This window comes from Coturnix japonica, chromosome 4, assembly GCF_054131305.1.
Source record: "Coturnix japonica strain WE chromosome 4, WE-NBRP24, whole genome shotgun sequence".
NCBI lineage: Eukaryota > Metazoa > Chordata > Aves > Galliformes > Phasianidae > Coturnix > Coturnix japonica.
The window spans coordinates 245,351-266,614 of NC_140666.1; the positions used below are offsets into that span (position 1 = coordinate 245,351).

General features: G+C 40.1%; 2 protein-coding genes across 2 annotated transcripts; both read left to right on the forward strand.

The window, feature by feature from the left end:
- The first annotated feature begins 297 nt into the window (after nt 1-297).
- On the forward strand, nt 298-10,136 carry LOC146760884 (AF4/FMR2 family member 4-like). Its single transcript, XM_085545959.1, has 5 exons — nt 298-324; nt 5,111-6,046; nt 6,727-6,815; nt 7,906-8,143; nt 10,020-10,136. The coding sequence occupies exons 1-5, from the start codon at nt 298-300 to the stop codon at nt 10,119-10,121; spliced, it is 1,392 nt and encodes a 463-aa protein (XP_085402085.1). The 3' UTR covers nt 10,122-10,136.
- Nucleotides 10,137-10,653: 517 nt separating this feature from the next.
- On the forward strand, nt 10,654-20,209 carry LOC146760885 (AF4/FMR2 family member 4-like). Its single transcript, XM_085544373.1, has 7 exons — nt 10,654-10,753; nt 10,903-11,039; nt 11,442-11,513; nt 12,617-12,710; nt 13,225-13,268; nt 14,107-14,327; nt 14,904-20,209. The coding sequence occupies exons 2-7, from the start codon at nt 11,011-11,013 to the stop codon at nt 15,020-15,022; spliced, it is 579 nt and encodes a 192-aa protein (XP_085400499.1). The 5' UTR covers nt 10,654-10,753; nt 10,903-11,010; the 3' UTR covers nt 15,023-20,209.
- The last annotated feature ends 1,055 nt before the right edge of the window (nt 20,210-21,264 follow it).

Consider the following 21,264-nt stretch of genomic DNA (forward strand, 5'->3'; position numbering starts at 1 on the left):
TAAAAGGCAATGTCAATCCCCCTCACAACTGCTAGTCCTGCATTCATGCTTGGAGCCTCTGTCTTGGTATCAGCATCAGGACCCTGGGATCTTTCCTGGGACCCAAACAAGCATAGGAAGCTTATTCAAAATTGCTCTGCTGTTACAAGCTGGCTAGCACTAGAGAAGTCCGTGATGTAAGTGCGTCAGAAATATTCTGCACTTCTACAGCCTTTTGTAGGGCAAACCATGGAATAGAAATGGAAGCCCATTTATTTAGGGTTTATCTGTTCTCCCACACCTCAAACAGGAACTAGCATGAATGCTCTCAGCAACCAGTTGTTGGTAAAAGGAGAACCAGATAAAACAGTCATTAAAGTAATCAATAAAAGATTCAATGTATCAATTGATCCCACTTAGCAAAGTGATTAACTGAATCGCCTTAACTGAAGTGTGTATGCCTAACTAATTACACTTGCTATCTTTCTGATGCTAACTCCATTTGTTGACACAAAGGGTAAGGTGGGCTTTAAACACTTTCTTCTATATGTGTTAGGTATTAAGAGGAGATGACCTCAGCCAGTTCTCTGAAGAATCAGGGGTTGCTGAGAGTAGAAAACCATGCTTTATGCATAAAACCGAGGTACAAAATCTAATGTAGGCCAAGTATTCACAATATTAAGGGCTATATCATTGCCATAGGGTAGAGTCAAAAGATGGTTTTCTGCTCTTAAATTTCTATGGTTTCCTGATTTTGAGGTCTTCACTTCATAATTGAGTTGTATTTGGCTGATCTCCAGTGCAGAGTGGAGCAATATCAAAAAGACAGACAGATGAAGATCTGTCATTGTCTTCATTAGAAGAAATCTGAAAATTAGGAGTACTAGCTGATAGTAAAGACTACCCAGAGGGATGGGATGACCATAGGGACTGTGCTGAGGATGCATTATAATGTGTGATAAACACTGTGAAGCAGTGTTGCTCCAGGAAATGGTCCAATACAACATAGAAGCAACTTTTAATGTCTTCCAGTCACAAGTTGTTCATATGTAATGTATATTTTACCCAATGTTTTCCAGTTCCAGAAGCAGAGGATGCCTTTATCAACAAGCAGAAGGTGCAGAAGGAGGTGAAGGCTGTACTGACTCAAAATGCCACGCTGAGCTGCGAGGTGACCCAGGAGAAGACGGAGGTGAAGTGGTACAAGGAGGGGAAACTGATCACCTCGAGCAAGAAGTTCAGGGTGGAGTCAGAGGGCAAACAGCGTCGGCTGGTGGTGAGCCAGGTGGAGAAGAAAGATGCAGGGGAGTACAGCTGCGAGGCTGCTGGCCAGAAACTCACCTTCAAGATTCATGTCACAGGTAAGACAGGTGTTGTCTGAAATACAGCAGAGATCAGTAAAGTAAAATCTAGTTTCTATTATACAGTGATCCAGTTGCAGTAGTCTGTGCTGAGGTTTTTTCCCTAGACTTGATTGCCTGGGTCTGTAGAAAGTATTTGGTTTCAGTATGACACAAAGACCTGTTTCAGTCTGTCTGTAGAATAATAATTACTGATATATGTACAATGGAAGCAATATTCAAGATATTATTCAAATCTCTCCTGTGCCTGAGATCCCAAACTGTAATTCTTGTTCACCGAAACATTTGACTAAGATAAGTATGTGCAGTGAGGCTGGAGTGCATGTTCTACGTGCAGCCTTTCATGGCAGGAGAAGCAGGAACTTCTCCTAGTAGTACACTGCCTTTTTACTATGCCTTTATGTTGGAGGCTGCATCTGGATAGGTGAGTCTGCTCCTCACAGTAAGAGACCTGGTAGAGCTGACTATTCCCAGAGCTCAAAGTAAGATAGATATCTGCAAATCACACACAAAGAACAAAGGACTGCGTTGGTGAGCATATTTCCTTTGTGCCTTTGACAGTCACAGTTGTGGCAATGGTAGAGGCCATGAGGAGTCTGTTCAGGAAGCCAGGAGTACTGTTCTGGGTCATGAAAAGGCAGCCAGTGGTTTGACTATCACATGTTTATGTGTTTTGATGTTTCACAGTGGGTCTTAAGCAAAAGGAACTCAGGTTTTGGTTGCCTGCAGGACAGATGTTCTTTTGGGTTCAATATGTTTGCATAGTGACTTGCAACCATGGGACTGGTGTTCAAGGACCCTCTTGGTTCCTTCAGTTCCTAGGTTCTTTCTTGCCTAGATTTGACACTTTGTTTCAACAGAAGAGCTGATATTCTCTAGTGAAGGCTATTAGTTTGGGCACAAGTAGTAACCTAAACCTGTTCCAACCTGTACATTCAGACCTGCAAGTTGGTCTCATTTCAGTCCCTCAGTCAATACTTTTTTTTTTCTTCCCTCAGAGCCAAAACCTGTGTTTATAAACCAGGAGCAGGTGCAGAAAGAGGTGAGTGCTGCCCTGGCAGCAAGTGCCTCCCTCAGCTGTGAAGTAGCACAGGATCCAACTGAAGTAAAATGGTACAAGGATGGAAGACTGCTTGCCTCCTCCAGAAAGTTCCAAATGGAATCTGTGGGCAAAACACGGCGTCTGGTTGTGGAGCAGCTGGAGAAGAAAGATGCTGGAGAATACATCTGCGAGGCTGCTGGCCAGAAGATGACCTTCGAGCTGGAAACAACTGGTGAGCATTCGCTTTGGGAGCACTAAGCAGCTGTTTATGTGGCTTAGAGGAAGAGGAAGTGAGCCATGCCAAAGGGAAGGTGGTGTGGCGCAGGAATGCAGTTGAGATCAAACCCAGCAAACATTTCCAGATTGATGAGGAAGGGGTCAGAAGAACCCTGACAATAACAGGGATCCAGGCTGAGGATGAGGGAGAGTACTTCTGTGAGTCCAGAGATGACAAGAGCAGCATTACCATCACCCCCAAAGGTATGTCTCTGGAAATGAAGGCTGACAGTGTGGAAGGATCCTTGGCTTCCCTCATCAGCCATTACAACACTGCAAAGCTGAGTTCATTTGTGTGTTTATGCTGTTCTTTGTGTTAACAACCAAGTACAAAACTTGTCTTTCTCTCTAAATAACTGTGGAACAACTGCTTCTGAAGAGCACAGCTGTTAAGTGGGCAAATCAGCCTTCAAGGCTGGAATTAAGCATCCCAAATGTAAGATGGGATTTATTTTACCCCTTCTTTGCCTCTTTTCTTCTTGCATCTTTGTAGATGCAAGGAGGATCTCCTCTACAGGCAGGAGATGTGAGTGTGAGTTATGGTGATCACTTCCTGCGAGTCATAAAATCTGATGCTTCCAATGAAATCATTGACTCTGTTGGCTCTTTGAAGGTGCTCATATATAATATGATAGCAGGCTTTGAGTATATAAAGGGCTTTTAGAAAGGGGAAGCAAACAATCTGTTCTCTGTGCAGAAATAAGGGACTTCAATTGCAATGACAAAGATGCAAGTTCTACAACAGAAAAGCTTTTTAATGGTTGGATGACTGGATAAGTCATTTGGAGGGGCTTTGAAGCCTTCACGGTGGGTTTCAGAAAAGGTTAGTGAAATATCTGGGGCACAAAGAGCTGAGCATGTCCTGGAGCAATGGAGAAGGGCTGGATGATTTTTGCTGGTATTTTTAGCCATTGAATTTTGTGTTCTGGTGGTGTCAGTACATTCCTTCGTACAACATGGATGGGTTGGTTTGTTGCATTGGTTCAGACTTTTGTACTAGGAGCTCAGCAGTGGTTAAAGCTCACACTTCTGCAAAGTAAACAAGCTCCTGCAATTCGTCTCTACTCTGTTTTAGCTGTGGATTAGCTTGACAGTTCCCTTCCATAAGCTTTATGGTTCCCTTCTGTAAGTCTACTTACATAGAGTGAGTTGCTTAACTTTAAGTCTTGCTCCAGGATTTTAAGCATATTATTAGCAAAAAATATCACAAATAATTTCACCAACAATTCTCCCCACCCATCTGTAGCTTTCTTTTTTTTCACTGGAAGGTTTTACACTGGCAGATAGGGTGGGCATGTAGAAACAACCCCATTAATTCTGACGAAGCTCTGATTTCTCTGACTGGCCTTTGTTTTGTGATTCTGCATGCATGCCCTGTACCTAAAGCCTGGATGTCTTCCCCAACACCTTCAGTCTCCCATCCTTACTTAAGTTACTCCATTGTAAATCTCTCTGCTAGTCCAAGAGAGTTTTTATTTTACCCCTTCTGTGAGGCAGCAGCTGGATGGGAAGGATGAGATGAGGACAAGGTTGTTTGGGTGGCTTTTTTTTTTTTTGCCTAAGAGCCAACTGGGAATCAAAGATACCAAAAATTAAAGACAAACTGTGTCATACCAAGCAGGGTTTGTCAAATCACTGGCATGCACTGTTAGGACAACTTCATCATCAACATATTCTGGGCTGACAGTTGTCACAAAATTCTGCTTCTGTGTCCCAAAATGTGCACTTATCACTTCTATTGGCAGTTGCTCATCTTTTCTCCAAACTGAATGGTTGTAGGAAATAAAACAGACAAGCAAACAAACCAAACAACCCGCAGATATTAACTTGCAGCTGATTGTCAGTGCTGATCGTTGGGCCATGTCCATCACTTCACATACTTCTGCGGCCAACAGACATTGGAAAATACAAAGACCTTCAGAGACTACTTGAATTTCTAGATGCACTGAATTACCCTCTAGAGTGTCTTTCTGAATATATAAGGAACCACGGGTGACTATGATCCTGATTTATATCTAGGTTCAGGCTTACTGTTTCAGTTAGGTTAGATGAATAATAGTTCCAGAGAAGATAGGGAAATACAGCACTTCATTGATACCACATGTCGGAAGAATGCAGCTCAGTGCTGGGCAGTTTGCTGCTTCATTCCCTCTTACAAGTTGCACCATAGTTATCTGTTGGAGTGCAGAAGACATGGGAACAGTAGCTTAAAAACCAGTAGCTTTTAGTCTGGAATGCCATGGCAGCAAGTGCTTCCTGTGGACTGCAGTTCTTCTGATTGAAGGAAAAAGCAGACCTGCTATCTGTAGTTATATGCATTTTTCATTAGTTACTGACCTCAGATGCTCGAGTGCACCTCTTGCTTTGGCTTGCAGCACAGTAGGGCTGCAGAAAAGATGGAAGCCACGTGAAACACTGTATCTAACAGTGCTTTATTGAAATTTGTTTTTAGCCGGAGCCACCACCAACAAACAAGTGGCAACTGGATAACTGGTTGAACAAAGTTAATTCACATAAAGTGTCACCAGCTTCTTCTGTGGACAGCAACATCCCATCCTCACAAGGCTACAAAAAAGAGGGACGGGATCAGGGAACAGGAAGTGGGTACGCTGATCAAAGCGGATCCAAGGACTCGATTTCTTCAACACCAAGGCGAGATTCCAAACCCACCCAAAAGGGCTCAGAGAGCAGTCGTGGCACGCAGAAATCACCTGCCCAGAGTGACAGCTCAACACAGAGGAGGACCGTGGGTAAAAAGCAGCCCAAGAAAGCAGAAAAGACATCTGTTGAAGAGCCTAGAGGAGGTCTTAAAATAGAAAGTGAAACCCCAGTAGACATGGCAACAAACATACCTTCAAACAGTCATAAGGCAGCCACTAAAGGTTCCAGAAAACCTAATATAAAGAAAGAGCCCAAATCTTCCCCTCGGCCTACAACAGAGAAAAAGAAATACAAGGCTTCAAGCAAATCTGCCCAGAAATCCAGGGAATTCATAGAAACAGATACCTCATCCTCTGATTCAGATGAAAATGAAAGCCTGCCTCCTTCATCACAAACACCCAAATACTCCGAGAGCAATAGGACTCCTGTTAAATCTTCCATGGAGGAGGATGACAGCTTTTTTCGGCAAAGAATGTTCTCTCCTATGGAAGAGAAAGAGCTTCTTTCACCACTCAGCGATCCTGATGAAAGGTACCCACTTATTGTGAAGTTGGTACCTTCACAAAATGGATACCTGAGCCTCTTATCAAGAATACCAGGGAAGCCTTACAAGGATGCTGATGTGCCCAAAGTGGAAAAGAAAAATGTGCCAGAGAAGCTTGCAAGAGAATCTCAGAAGCAGCCTTCTGATAAGAGTTCCACAAAAGGCAAAAGGAAACATAAACAGGTAACAGTATCGTAAATAAAATCTTGCCTGTTATCTTAGCCTTTTAGTATCTTGCTAAAGGGGTTAAGCATATGGCCCAGTAACCAATGTCATACCTCACTGCAGTAGCTCAGTAATTTAGGAGATTACTTTGCCTACCTATTCTATGTAGAATAAATTGATCCTTCCTGTGCCGTTGTAATAGGGAATATTGGAGTTTTCATTCATGAAAGGCAGAGGGTTGTACCTTTAGATGTGTTAGCACTGTAGCTTGCATTCCTGGAGGTAGCACAGATTGTGTATCCTCTTAAACTCTTCAACTTTAGGATTAGGTTTATATAAAAATCTGGTCTTCGACATCTCTTACAGACTCCATGGGTTTTACAGTTCCTGGCATTCATAAGACACCTGTGTTTGACTCCCCAGCATAAAATCTGATTTCGTACCAAAGCCTTTGGCAGATTTTTGTTATTTCATAGTGATATGCGTGTTATAAAATGAACAACTTGAGACTGCCACTTTTCAAATATATGATACAAGGTAGTTGCTTCAGGGGATGTTTCTGTAGCCTGTACAGGTATTATTCTGTACGCTGCAAGACGCCCACTGAATTAAATCCATTAAATGTGAAAAATTACTGTCTTCGTGAAGCTGTAAATGTAGACATTTATCTGGATGTGTTTCTTGTTTGCTGTATTCAGAATGAGGATGAAAACAGAGCCAGTGAAAGCAAGAAAACAAAACTAGAAGAAAAAGCTCCATCAGGACACAAGACTTCTAGCAGTAGGGAGTGAGTATCTTGCCTGTCTTTTCAGCACTGAAGGCTCAGAGTGATCAAGGAGAAGACTCATGCCTGTATCCATCTCTCCCTTACCTTCTTCTCCTTCCTCCACAACAAAATGTCTCCTTACTAATCAGTGGGTAATATTTCATGGTTTCTGATTCTTCAGTTTGAAGTTTCCATTAGTTGTTGGTGGAAATTCATATCCATAACTGAAAATATTGACTAGGTAAACCCTACTATGAAGGGTTCACCTTTTTCAGATCAAACAACAGACAGCTGGTATAATTATATCATGGAAAAAAAATTCTCTACAGCGAATATTTGTTGAATTACTGATGTGTGAGAAGCTGCAGCTTCTGGCTACAGATGCTAGAAGTCTTTCTGAGTTAAATGCCTTCTTTGTTTCTGTTAAGAAATGTAGAAAAAATGGATGCTCGTCTGTCATGTTTTTTTTCCTTTAGTCCTGATATTTTGTTTTGTTGCTGGTGTGATTTTCTGAAGGGCACTTGGTTAAATGCAACAAGATGGTTTTTCAAAAACTTCATGTAAATAGTTATTTTGTGTACTGTTCTCTGTGAAAAGGGATGCCAGAATTAGCAACTGGAATCCTCAGCAGCCAAGGTAAGACTGTACCAAAAGGCCAATGGCTTCTAGAGAACAGTTATCTGGGCCATCTTTTTTCTGAGCTGTTAGGCTGACTTGTCTGCAATAGACAGACTGGCGCTAACGCTGGTATTCATTTCTAACATTACAAGTGTTTAGGGTGTTTTTAAGAACTGTTGAGGGATGTGGTTTTATGGTTAGAACTTGCCTTCTGCGTTTTCAGGTCAGAACAGATAAAGTGATGAAAACTAGTTTAATCAGGCTTCGTAACGTTTAGTTACTGTGGTGATAATTTGCTTCCTCTGAATCTGTCTTGCTATGTTTAACATTAAAAATCTTGTTTTATTATTTTTTTTGGGGGGGGGGGAAGGGAGAGGGAAAAGGCTTAAATGGGGGAAGGGTGTGGAGAGAAAAAAAGAAGTGATGCTGGATTTTTGTTTTATTTCTATTTTGAAAAGTAAAAAACAAAACTGAATGTATTCATTTTGTCCAGGTCTTTAAAACCAAGTGCTGTTAAAGAGAAGGATTTACTGCCATCTCCTGCTGCCCCAGTCCTTCAGAAGGATTCCAAACAAGAGCACGGGTCCCGGAAGAGGACAGCCAGTCAGTCATCATCCTTGAAGTCCAGCAGCAATGTTAGTAAGGACAGCAGCAGTGGCAGTAAAAGCTGCTCATCTTCTAAACAGAGGAAGATAGAGGTAAAAGGTTCTGGCAGTGCTAAAGAAACAAAGGTAAAGGACTTGTTCTGTGAATGCCTTGAACTTATTTCTTGGCTTTGCATTTTGACGTGCAGTGTCATCTAAATAATTTGCAGTTGTTGAAATGTAATTAGTTTCAGATTTGCCTTGTTTCGTACCATGGTGCTTAGACTCTAAATTGGAAAATAACTTAGGAGAGATTGTCGAATGCTAATGTTTATTCCTACCAAATATTTATGTTAATTACTAAAGTGCATTTAGTCATCTTTTGATGACAGATGCTGCGTATTTGCTGTTTAATTTGTTAATGAGAAATATCACTACAGATCTGCTCACACTGAATGAATAATGAGGTTACTCTTATGTCGCTGGAGCAAGTACAGATCTTGTCCTCGTTTTAAGGAGAACAGGAGCTGGGTCCGTGCACAGTGCTGAGATACAAAGCTGTGGCTCTCATTTTTCACCCTAGGATTCTAGAAAGGTTCATCTGATTCCAGATCAGGATAGTACAGAGCTCTCTGTGGTTAGAGTAGAGAAAACACTGTGGAAAAGGTGATGCAGAAAGTGTTTTTTAAGCAACTTAGATTAAGAACATATGTAGTTGAAGGGTTTCAAAAACATTATAAGATGATGATAGTGTAAGGTCATGATATGTAATGTGCTTTTTCATTAGTATATAAATGTGTATTACTGGACAGGAGTAAACTTGTGAGCACATCTGGGTATCTTCATAGAGTAATTTCTGTTGTATAACCAGATTTGAGTGTAATATGTTCAAGTTGGAGGGATTTCACCTTTATCTTTGGGATTCCAAATGTACCATTTCTCCTTGATTGCTCTGAAGTGTTCAGGAAGGGTAATTGATTTGGGGAGGAGTGAAGCAGCAAATTGCCATCGGCAGTGGCAGAAAGTAGCTTAGTCATTAGGGTGAAGTCCATGCAATATTTAAACTGGGAGACCTGCTGGATTAATTTACATGCCATTACTGTGAAATTTTAGAAACCTGGGAAGGTTATGTGCATCGGTGTCTGCACTTACAGGAAGCCTGTAGATAGCAGATTTGCATCATAGACTGCTGCTCTGGCCTTTCCTTATTCATCAGCATAGAACTGTCCCTAAACCAGCTGTTAACTTGTTTGATGTTTTTCTTTTCATACTTTGGAAATGCTGCATTTCCCTGCATGTTTTGGTGGTGTTTTATGTTACACTGGTAGTTAGGGCATTGCTGTGCAAGTGCAGTGCCTCGCAACTTTGAGATCCTTCTAATTAGCAAGGATCTGATAAAGGCAGGTTATTAAATACTCTGTGTAATTGGCCTTTGGTCACGATGACTCCAAAGAACTGAAAGCACACTGAAGCTGGGAAATTGCCTTATGCTGTTGATCTAGTGAGAAGAGATTCACTTAGAATTCACAAGATGTTTTGATGTCCCTTCTTTAGCCTGAAGTGTCACATTGAGCCATGTAAAATTAAGGGGAGCAAGGGCAGCATGTTGTGAAGACAGCTGTTATTTCTCCTTGAAGTTGGTTTTTCTGAAATACTAATCTTTTCTACCCAGAGACATTCAGTAGTTTATTGTTGAAAGACATGAGAAGTCATAGAAGTATATATAGCCTCTTTGTTCAGAGTGGAAAATCATGATTTAGCAATAAGGGAGATCTCCTAGTGTAGTAGGGCTCAGCTTAATTATAGCCTCTGTGTCATCCCCTGTGCCAGCATGAGATGAAAGCCTCAGGGAAACTGTGTTATTGTATGGTGAATGGCAGCTAAAGCAGCTACTAAACTGAACTTACTGCTTACGGAGTGTGAAATCATGGGAAAAATGTGTACAGTAAATTCCTCTTTGTCTTTGAGAATATAAAAATAAAAAAAAAGTCTTGACATGATTCGGTGACCATTTTCCTTTCAGGAGAAGATTCTGAACAATTCATCGAACTGCCCTCCTGTTTCTGCTCCATCTACAGAGAGCTCAAAGTCCAGAAGAGCAAAACTTGTTTTTGATGACAAATAAGAAAAGCAGAGGGTGCCTTTCCCTTTTTGGGGGTGCTAATCTTGCAGCACAGTGAGCTCTTCTGTGGAGAAGGGTTGTCCTGTTTGCTTCACAAAAGATGCTGAATACTAGTTCATGCTCTGGAGATCTGCATGCTGTTCTGCAGCAACGTGCTTCTCTGCCTGCTTTGTGCACCAAATATTTGGCAGATGGTGCACTCCTTGAGGAGAAACTCTAGTCTGCCCTGTGTGTTCCTGCAGAGCGTGGATGGACCAAACAGTAGATCTAAACAGTCCAGGGTTGTCCTGTTTTTAAGTGTTGATGTATCCATCACACACTTTCAGGATATCACTGCTGCCTGTTCTCTTTTAACAGAGTCTGCTTTGCCCATGGTGAGCAGTTGTTGTCTTTGGTAGCAAAGAGGAGCCTTCATTTTTTGAACCCAAATGGGATTGTGATGCAGTACCTCCTGTTATTGTAACTTGAGTTAGAGGGGGATGAAGTGAAAGCTGTAACATTAACAAACTTTTGTCATAAAAGGAAGTACAGAGTAGGTGGTCTGACTCCTTAAATGTGTCTTCTATTGTAGGACTTACTCAGCTGATCATTATTTACAGGAAGCAAAGAAGTTAAAACATAATGCAGATGCATTGGTAAGCAAATCTACAATGTTTATCCAGTATTTGCACATTATGCTGGGGTTTGTTTACTGCTTGTGCTGTGTTGCTGCCTGTCTGTACTAGAACTTTCTGGTATTTCCTCTCAATATTTTCCTTATTTTTTTTTTATCCAATCTTCTCAGTCTGACAGGTTTGAGAAGGCTGTGTACTACCTAGATGCAGTGGTGTCATTCATTGAGTGTGGGAATGCATTGGAGAAAAATGCTCAGGAATCCACGTCCCCGTTCACTATGTATTCAGAAACTGTGGAATTAATCAAGTAAGCGCTGTAAAGCACACACAGAACTCAGATGGTTGGGGAAGAGGGCTGGAAATCAAAGCTTCTGCATTTTACTCATGTTCTGCCACTAACTTTTGGAGTCCCTTGCTCTACACTAAGAACGGATCACTAGCCACTTTGTTCCAGTTACTGAAGCTTCAAGTGTGTTCTTGAGGGCTGAGATCCTTTATTCCAAAGTTTGTGATGTCTTAACAATTTGTGACTTGTGCAGAGCAGAACTATTCCAATTATTGCCTAGCCACGTTCTGTTTAGGGTCTGAGGGAAAGACCTGAAACAGTGAAGGAGTTGAAAGTTGAATTTCATAAGAACTTGGTGGCTGATAAATGATTGTATAATGTTTCATTTACTTGATAGTTTTCTTGTTGGTGATTTGTTTATAGGTACACTATGAAACTGAAGAATTACTTGGCACCAGATGCTACGGCTGCAGACAAAAGGCTAGCAGTGCTTTGGTACGTGTATCCTGAACTTTATATTACACACTGATTAATTACACACACGGATTTCAGTCTGTGAAATGCTGTCTTACACTGAGTTTTCAGGTGTTTTGAACCAAATAGGAGTTTTCTGTTTGACTGTTCAGTACCATTGATGCTATAGATCGATTACTGTAAGGGCTTGTTAACAACAGCAAAGTCTTTCAGCTATTAAGAAAATGACTGACTGACTTCAACTTTGACTTCCATAATGTTCTGTCAGTTACTGCCTTTATTTTAGAACGCGATGTCATTGGTAACTTGTCGCATGCAATGGAATTGTTAATATGGCTAAAAATGATAGAGGTGCCTTTGTGAATTTCATTATCCTTAGTGTTTTGATAAAGTTACTGTTGATGAACTGAGCTCTTCATTTGCTCTCTTTGTAAATTATAGTGTTCCAAAATAACAGACTACTGTTGAGTTGGTTGCATGGTCAGCTGATGTTGGGCTGTGACCTAAATGCTTCGGGAAACTTTGAGATTACATTAACAAGCAAACTGTTGTCTGGTCTTGGCTTTAATTTTAGTAAAATAACATAATCAGAGCACACTGCTTTACTCATTTGAATGAATTTCCAGTTCTGTTTTGAAACTTTCTTGGAAAGGAAATTATCTATTGGATTTGGGAGGAGTAGCAGAAGGAGGGTTTGGGGTCTTTGCTGTGTGTTCACACAGTGATATGGCAAAACTTGAAATGGCTGTTAAGAATTGTCATTTGCCTTCTGGACTAATTAAATGGCTGCAGCAAGCAGTTGAACAAAGCTGACTGTGTCAGGTGGAAAAGGGAGGGGGGACTATAGCAGCATGCACCAGATTCAGTGTGTCCTGACATGAGAAAAAAGTGAAGGCTGTATCAGTAAAGTCACTGCAACCTAGTTTCAGCTTAAGGCACAAAACTGTACTTTCTTGAGAAGTAAAGGTGGTGTGGGACTTTGTCTAGTTACAGTTTGACAGTTGGCTGTTTAGTGTTGGGAGAGAAAAGCTTTTAAAAACATGGGTACTCCATTTTTGACTTTTGGTATGTTGTGATAAGCTTGACTTTAACTGGAAATGTTTTGTTGTTCTGTCTTTGGTTAGTCTTCGGTGCCAATCTCTACTATACCTAAGGCTTTTCAAACTGAAAAAGGAAAGTGCATTGAAATATTCTAAAACTCTGACTGAACATCTGAAGGTAATTGGATATATATTTTCTTCAAATATTAAAAAACTAATCAAATTGAAGCTCTACATTACTTAAAATTCCTCTGCCTGGTATTCAGATTGCTGCACGTGAACTTCCAGTATGCCCTAATTTAGGAATGGACCTTGAAAGTACATTCAAGCTGAGCAGTTTAAAGCTGGGAGGATACAGCATGACTATGATGTCATCAACCCATTGGTCCTAATGATAGCTTCCTATTAATATTTTGGTGCAGCTTTTAGTAAATTTAGTTGGCTTCAAAGAGAATTTTAATTTTGTTGTTGATATAACAAAGTTAAAACTTTGCTGATTTGTGTCTTAGTCATCAGTGAAATGGATGCTTTTCCCAATTTTGAAAGTACTTTGATATTATTTAGGATATTTTGATATTATTATATGCTTAAAAGAAAAGCCATGAGAACTCATGTTCAGAAATGAGCAATTAAACAACCAGATAAAATATAATTAGCTGAGGTATAAACATACGTTTACTTTTTCCCAACAGAATTCCTATAATAATTCTCAAGCACCGTCACCTGGTATGGGAAGGTAGGTAGTAAAAGTTTACCTGTATTTCTATGTTTATAGCTCATTCTCCACATAAACTGTGAGTTTGAGGTGCTCAAAGAGCAGCTTTTACTTTCTTGAGCTTCTGTTGTTTTTGTTCTAATTTCTAATTGTTCTAAGGTCTAGATTTTGATCCCTTTGTTCAGGTAAGTGTTCTGATAAGAGGTTGAGAAATGTGCTGTACAGAGATATTCTCAGGCAACTCCTTGTTGGGAGGAATGAACAAAAAACTTCTCAGTGTGTCCTTAACACACAGGTCACTTGTCTCAGTGGTTTGTTGTTTTATGTAATGCTTTTGCTCTCAAAACAATAGCTTTATTAGTGCTGCAGTGATGCACTTGTAGCCCAGATGGCTACAAGTGCTTTCACAGTAAGCTCTTCCATGGTACAGCAGTTTACTTCTGTTCTTGAAACCTGATAACAGACTTTTTATAGATTACTCTATCAAAACAAAACAAAAACCAGAATTTTAGGAGGGCATTTCAGATATGCATCATGTTATTTGAAAATACAACAGCAGTATAATTGCCTTGCTTTAATTTTTTCATTATTACTATGTGAGGTTCAATTTATTTAAACAACAGATTTGATTGAAAGATGCTGCATGTTGATTTGGCTGTGAGGCTAAAATACAGGAGCTGGAGGAACATGAGAGGTTTTCAAAAGCTCACTTGTTTTAGGGCCAGTCCTGAGTTCTCAGTGTGTGAAGTAGGAGTGCCTTAGCATCCCATGTTCTGAGCTGTAGGAAGACATTTGCATGACACACCTGACATATCTGTGTGCGTGTTTTACAATGTAATGTTTTCCTTTGGATAAGCAGCAAGCCTGTTGGTATGCCGTCTCCAGTCTCTCCAAAGCTGTCTCCAGGGAATTCAGGAAATTACTCCTCTGGGGCAGCCAACCCTTCAGGGAGTGGGTCTTCGGTGACGATCCCCCAGAGGATCCATCAGATGGCAGCCAGCTACGTCCAAGTTACATCCAACTTCCTCTATGCCACTGAAATTTGGGACCAAGCTGAACAGCTGTCTAAAGAACAGAAAGGTAAGGGTAGGCAAAGGCAAGTTGTAACCTAAGATGTATACATTGTGTTAAATTCTAACAGGTTTTCAATTTTGGAGTTAACAGTGCATAATGATAAATAATTGGGTCCTTTGTAAAAGAAAGATGGAAAGTAATTCCTTTGGTGACAGCGATGCTCTGGGCTGGCTGTCCTGGTTGTCAGGTGGTGTTGGAGATCTAATATTTCCTACCAGCTATGCTTAAAATAAATAAATAAGTCTTGCATTTCCTGCAAGTTTTTCTCTTTAGGAAGTAGAACTTGGTGCATTTCCTTTTCTGAAATCCTGGAGTGAATATACACATTCGAGGGAGAAGGCCAAGAATGCTTTGTAACAGTTAGGCCACAGTGTAATTATGCTTACCTTCTGCAAAACAGTAAAGAAATGGGCTTAGAAAGGATCTCTTTCTCTTTCTTCTGCCATCTTCAGCCGTCTTTCATTTCTTTTGCCTTGATCTGCAATGTTTGTGCTGAGGTGGTGTTCTTTTAGGGAGAGCAATATTTCACTTACGGCAGCCAATGAGAACGACTGTGCCTAATTTGTGTTTCTGTTGTTTTAGAGTTCTTTGCCGAACTGGATAAAGCTATGGGCCCTCTGGTTTTTAACTCGAGCATCATGACAGACCTAGTGCGTTACACCCGTCAGGGACTACACTGGTTGCGCCTGGATGCCAAGTGATACTTCGAACTGAAGGAATGGAAAATTGAACACATTTTTCTCGCTGCCTCTGATTTATCTCCACAACACTGTGTCATGTCAATAAGGAAGACTGCCATAACACATTGCTTAGTTGACACTAAAAACAAAGAATGCTTTCACATGTCTCCCATCTTGATTTGTGTTTTGTGTTTTAACCCAAAACGATCTTGTTAATGAACTCCTTCAGTATTCCCTTTTTAAGTTATTTAAATATTTTTAAATTTGCGACATATAAAGGTGTAGCTTGGCTAATCTATCATGGATGGATCAGTCATTGGAATTCCCGTCACAATACGTAAATAGTCGGTTTAAATCCTATTTATTTTAATTTTTTTAATTTTAATTTTGAAAAGCCCAGTTTTTGGGTAGTTTTTAGCTGTTTCTTCCCTAAATTTTACCCTTCCAAGTACTTAGGAAAAATTAAACATAGACACTTTATTTAAGTACTCTGTGAGCTTTGTTACTCTGTAATGTCTTGTGGTGGTAGAACCTGTAAAAGGAATTAGGATTGATAGGTTCTAACGTGTAGAAACACCATACTTTTCATGCCTAATGCCTATGATCAACTAATAAATGACAGCTAGAGTTTTATTATTGCAGAATTTGTACTAAATAGAAAAAATTCCAGATATTCTTCTACGTATTAAAATACTTCATTTAAATGAATTTTAAAGAAATTTATATGGAAAAATATTTAGCTGGTTCTGACTTGGGTTGCTTTCAAGGCAGTTTCAAACCATTGGTTAACACTATAGCAAATCATGAAACAATTTGCATTCAATGTAATATCAGAGTAATGGTGTAGGAATGAACTTCGGTCTGATAGGAAAGGCATATAGGAAGGGTTTCTGAAATGGACAATCTTGTGCTTTTTTTTTAATCTCTCTTCATTTAAAACGCATTTTGTTTGTCATTTTTTGACACTTGCAAAATCAGCAGTTTTGTGGTGAAAAAAACCAACAGTAGTTAAATTCCTACCAGAACTGCCATTTGCAACTTTCTCATTGACTGGAAAATCAGGAATCTTAAGTAGAGACGGAGGTCCATTTTTTTTTCTGCCTGAAAAAATGTCTGGTGGTTAATGGACACTACAGCATGACAGTGCAACAGCCATTGTGGGGTGGGGGAGCACACCTGCTATTACAGGGAAGTTGTCTAATCGTTTTGATGCAGAATGGATTTAAAACTTGTATTTACCCCATGTTAATGAAGGTCCCATTCGTGTTTGATGCATTTGATGGAGCAGAATATTCATTTGAGAGGGAAGCGAGTTGGTGTAACAGAAACAGTTTGTGGAGTTGCAGTCGACTGCTCTCAAAACCAAAGTACCTTTCCACATGAGGTGCTTGTCTGAGTCAAAGGTTTAAAATGCTACTGCTTTCAGTATTGCTTAGTGCCCCTAACATGTCTGGTGTGCCTTATGCCTTACTTGTAGATGAAGATTTTATGAACTGTTTACCAGATGCTTTACAGCAGGACCAGGTGTACTGTATGCAGTGGTCTTCTGCAGTACTTGGGTAAAATTCCATTTCTTTTTCAAAAGTACCAGTGTCTGTCATGCAAACTGACTTCTCATTGCAGTGGTCTTCTAAAGAGTCAAGCTCTGAATACTTTAGAGTGCGATTGTGGAATGCTGCTTTGTTTTATCTCCCATTTAACCCTTAGTTCTGTACCAGAGATGAACGTGCACGTTCAGGAAAAAATATTGCACTAAAGTTTTGTGTCGTCGTGGATAAGTGCCAAAATCATGGCAACCTCAAAAGACGGAATAGAATTCTACACTACTTAGTACTGCAGTATGTCCTATGGGCTTTAAGAGTTTAGAAGTTTTGAAATGAGTAACCTACTAAAAGGTAGCTGCATATTCGTAGAGCTTCCTTTGTGTTCCAGCGTGTTTTGTACTTCCAGAAGAGCTTTGCTACATACGAACCAACATGTGTTTGGTTAGCGGACCTGTGACTTTTCCCGTTAGAGCTGAATCACTGATCAGGTCTGTTGGTTGGAGCATCCTTTTTATTAAATCACTGTGCAAGATCGCATTTTTTTCGTGTTTGCTGTTAGAGACAAAACTCTGTACCCTCAGACTCTGCATCCTGGTTAATAGGACACTGTCAACTAATTTTTCCTTTAATACTCTAAAGTGCCTAGCACTCTTTTGACGCTATATAAAAAATACCTTTGTAGGAGTTGCATTCATAGTTGTTTTTTTTTGTGTAGTGCTGCACCGGCCGGTGCGGCTGCTTCCAGCTTGCTCCTTTGTGCACCGTGACCATGACTGTAAGCAGGAATGGTCTCATCTCTGGGAATTTATTTTCTCTTTTTATTTCCTTAGAGTCCCACAAATACCTTTTGGTGTTACACGCAGTTGTCTCTTACAAAAATGTTTTGCTTGTCCCCAGGTCAATGGGTCTTTGGGTAACTGAAAGACTTCTTACACTGTGTTAAAATGTGGACCTGAAATGGCTGACAGAATCCGTCACAGGGAAACATTCCCTGGAGTGCTGCCCCGGTTTTCTGTCTGTATGGGAGATACACAGTGGTCTTGTTATTTGAAAAATGCCTTACTCATCTGTGGCTATTTCAATCAGAGACACTTAAATTTCACGCTTCCAAAAGCATATCTGATTTGGGCTTTACCATTGTTTCTAAGACAGAAGTTGTGTACTTTGTCAGATTTCATAGCAATTAAAAATATGCAAATACTGAATATGCTTCCATCCCGGTGCCACGATGCAGACTAACAGTCCAACTCTGTACTTTTGTTAACCTCTACACAGCAGCAGTGGAAATGCAGACAGCGTCAGCACTAAGGCAGGCTGCGCTGGTGGCTGAGGAAGGGATCCCTCACTCCCAGCTTCCTCAACAATTCCCTAGACGATTGGATCTTAAGCACATATCAACACTGAGATCTTAATTCCCTTACCGAACGTGGTCCCAGTTGGTGAATCTTAAAAATGGCTTAATCAGACTAGGCTTGCTCAGATATCACTATTATTTGGATTTGCTGTGAAACTTGCAGGTTCCTAGATGGTAAGGTGCAACCATTTATACTTATAAACAAATCTTCAGGACACCAGAGTAAAACAGCCCGATACTTTTATTTTGATTTGAAACTATTAGCCATAAAGTAGAGCGTGTGAATGGCTCTTCTTGGCTTTTGATGGCAGTATGCAATTTGTATTGTATGTGTCTTTTAATATATATGTATATATATATGAAATCAGTCTGTCCAAAGTATATGTTATACTTGTTTTTAGATTATGGTGCAACTGACTATATTGATATATTATTTATTGAGTGCTGAGTCACCATCTTACTGGTGATAAATCTTGCATATTATACAGGAGTGCAATGTATATTCCTTTAGATTGCTGAGGCTTGATTGCTGTGATAACAAAGGAAAAGAAGAAAAAAAAAAGCCCTGAAATGTATTTATGAATGGCCCCAACATACAGAGTCAGTACTTTATGGGAATGATGTGCTTGCCCGGGGCAAGTAAAATAAAGCCGTAGGCAGATAATGATGTAGTTTTCCAGAATGGGAAACTATTGGAAAAAGAGACTACCTTTGCTGTATTTAATATTTCAGTTACCTAACAGATATTTACTGTCACCGCAGCGTTTATGTTAAGGGCCTGAGCAAGTCAAGTTTGAATTACCCACTGGGGAGTAAGCAACTTCCAAATTTCTAGATTTCTGACAAAAATTTTGGTCAGGGTTTAAATTATTCCATCTAATGAAACAGTGTTATGGAAACCTGTATGTTAATGCTGGATATCTTGAAGTGTGAAGACTAGCCAAAGCTTTTGGTGGCCAACTCAGACAAATACAGAGCTGTTCCAGGAGGCAAATCTCCACAGTGTGAAAGTTACCTAAAAGCAATCAATCAATCAGGGAATCGTGATGTATGTCAAACTCCATTACTTTTCAAGGAATTGGTTTCTGATGCCACGATGCCATTTGAAAGCAGCGGTATTGGGGGTGGGGGGAGGCAGGGAGGGAGGGCTTAGCGATGTAATAAGTACATTTTTCTCTCAATACGAGCTCTGGTCGTTGCTAGATCAGCTATCGACAGCATTAGTTCTTTGCTCTCTGCCGATCTCAGCTGAGTTTCAATCGAATACACTATACTGAACAATTTGAAACGCTGTGTTACAGCGTTAGGGTTTATATAGGCCATCTTTATGTAAAAGTTTTAATTTCATCTGGAAACTTAATGGAAACGTACCTACTCCTGTCATACCTCTCTGCGTTTGCTATTGGAGCTGATACGGGCAAATTGGAATGCAGTGTTCCCCGACTTGGTTTTTATATGCAGCCCGGGGAATCGGTGCTGTTGGGTGCACAGTACTTCTGCAGCGCTTCTTTTCGGCTGCATTGATGTTACACATCTGAAAACTCAACTCTAAGGACCAGGCGTGACTTTTGCAAGCACAGTTCCTGACATTTGTATCTGGTCCCCCTTTTAAATTGCTTTAAGAAATTTTGTATATGGAGGATAAAGTGCTTATATATTTATTAAAAATCCTTTATCTTAATTGAAATTATTATTTGATGAAGAAGGGTTTTTTTGGGGAGGGTTTGTGGGTGAGGGAAGGTAACTTTTCACCTGTCTCTCATAAATGAAGCCCTTGTGAATCATACAGAAAGGTACTGCTAGTAACTAATGGGACGTCTCTGTTTCACACTTTGTACATGAGTCCATGTGTTACGTTTTGTTTCTATGGGAATATTTAGGCGTCCGTCTTCAACCAAAACCTAAAGAAACACACCAACTGTGATTTTATTTGTTGCAATACATTTGAAATTTCAAAGGGTACTTTGGGGCTCAAATTAGGATTTCTAAGTCAGTATGTGCATTTCACGTAATAAAGCTCTTAATGGTGAGCAAAGTATTATATACTAACTAGATTTTTTCCACATCTGTATAGTATATTCTATGTATTTTGTGGTATTGAGATTATAGAAAGTTTAGTGTCTGAAACATGCGTTTAATGTGTATTTTTAAACAAATTTATGGCAATTAAAATATTTGGAGAAAAGGGTATCACATTTCAATTTGTAAAGATCTTTTTAACTACTGTGTCATTAAAATGCTTTGTACAATGCAAAACTGTAACTGGAGAAACTAAGTTTAATAAATATCAAATAGATTTTCTGTATTAAACTTCAAAGTGGTCCTGTCTGTTGAAAGGGCTGCGTGCTCCCTGCTGCTGTATTTTTAAGCAGAGGTTTCTTTTTTGACCCCAGCACTCTGCATAACAAGCGAAGATACTGTCCAGTATGTGAGGTATGTTGAAATAATGGGATTATTCAGACGGGGAGGTCAGCTTGGGACGTAGGCAATTTTGATTAGAAATAATTTAAAAGTAAATACTTCTTCCAGTTATCCCCAGATATATTTAGTATATTGAATCTGCTAGCACTATTATTATCAGTTAGTTTGCTCTCTCTTCTAACAGGCTTTTATTTGAAGTCCGGCTAAGAGTTCAGCTATTGAGACTGAAATGAGACAGAAGCGTGATCAACTTTACACACTTGCCAGGTTGAACGATAAATGTCTAAAGTCCACTGTGAAATAAGCACTTCTGCTTGAAGTGCCTGATGTGCCGTCAGCAGACACTGTGGTCACAGGATGCAAGGAAAAACCCAGGTAGTTTGCGGAATATAAACTTTTAATATGCACCTTAAAATAAATATATATATATGAACAATTACAAACAAAACAAAACAAACATGAGATACAGAGTCCTTTTATTGAGCTTGGCCATCCTCAGTGCGTGCTGCAGAGGTACAACCCCGGTGAGCGAATGCTCTCCATCTTTTTGAAGTCCTTTTACCAGTTCCTGTGGCAGGAAAGTCGAATGTACTTGTTGCTGATTTGCTGTCATAGCTTCTGAGTGGTCAATAAATACGTCACAAGTAGAGCTGAGCCGTGGCAGCAGTAACAGCAGTGGGTGTTCAGAATCACAGAATTACCCGGGTTGGAAGGGACCTCAAGGATCATGTAGTTCCAACCCCCCTGCCTGGCAGGGCCACCAAACATACACCTTTACTAGATCAGGTTGCCCAGGGCCCCGTCCAACCTGGCCTTGAACACCTCCAAGGACGGGGCATCCACAACCTCACTGGGCAGCCTGTTCCAGGACCTAACCACCCTTCTAGTAAAGAACTTTCCCCTAACATCCAACCTAAATCTTCCCTTCTTCAACTTAAATCCAT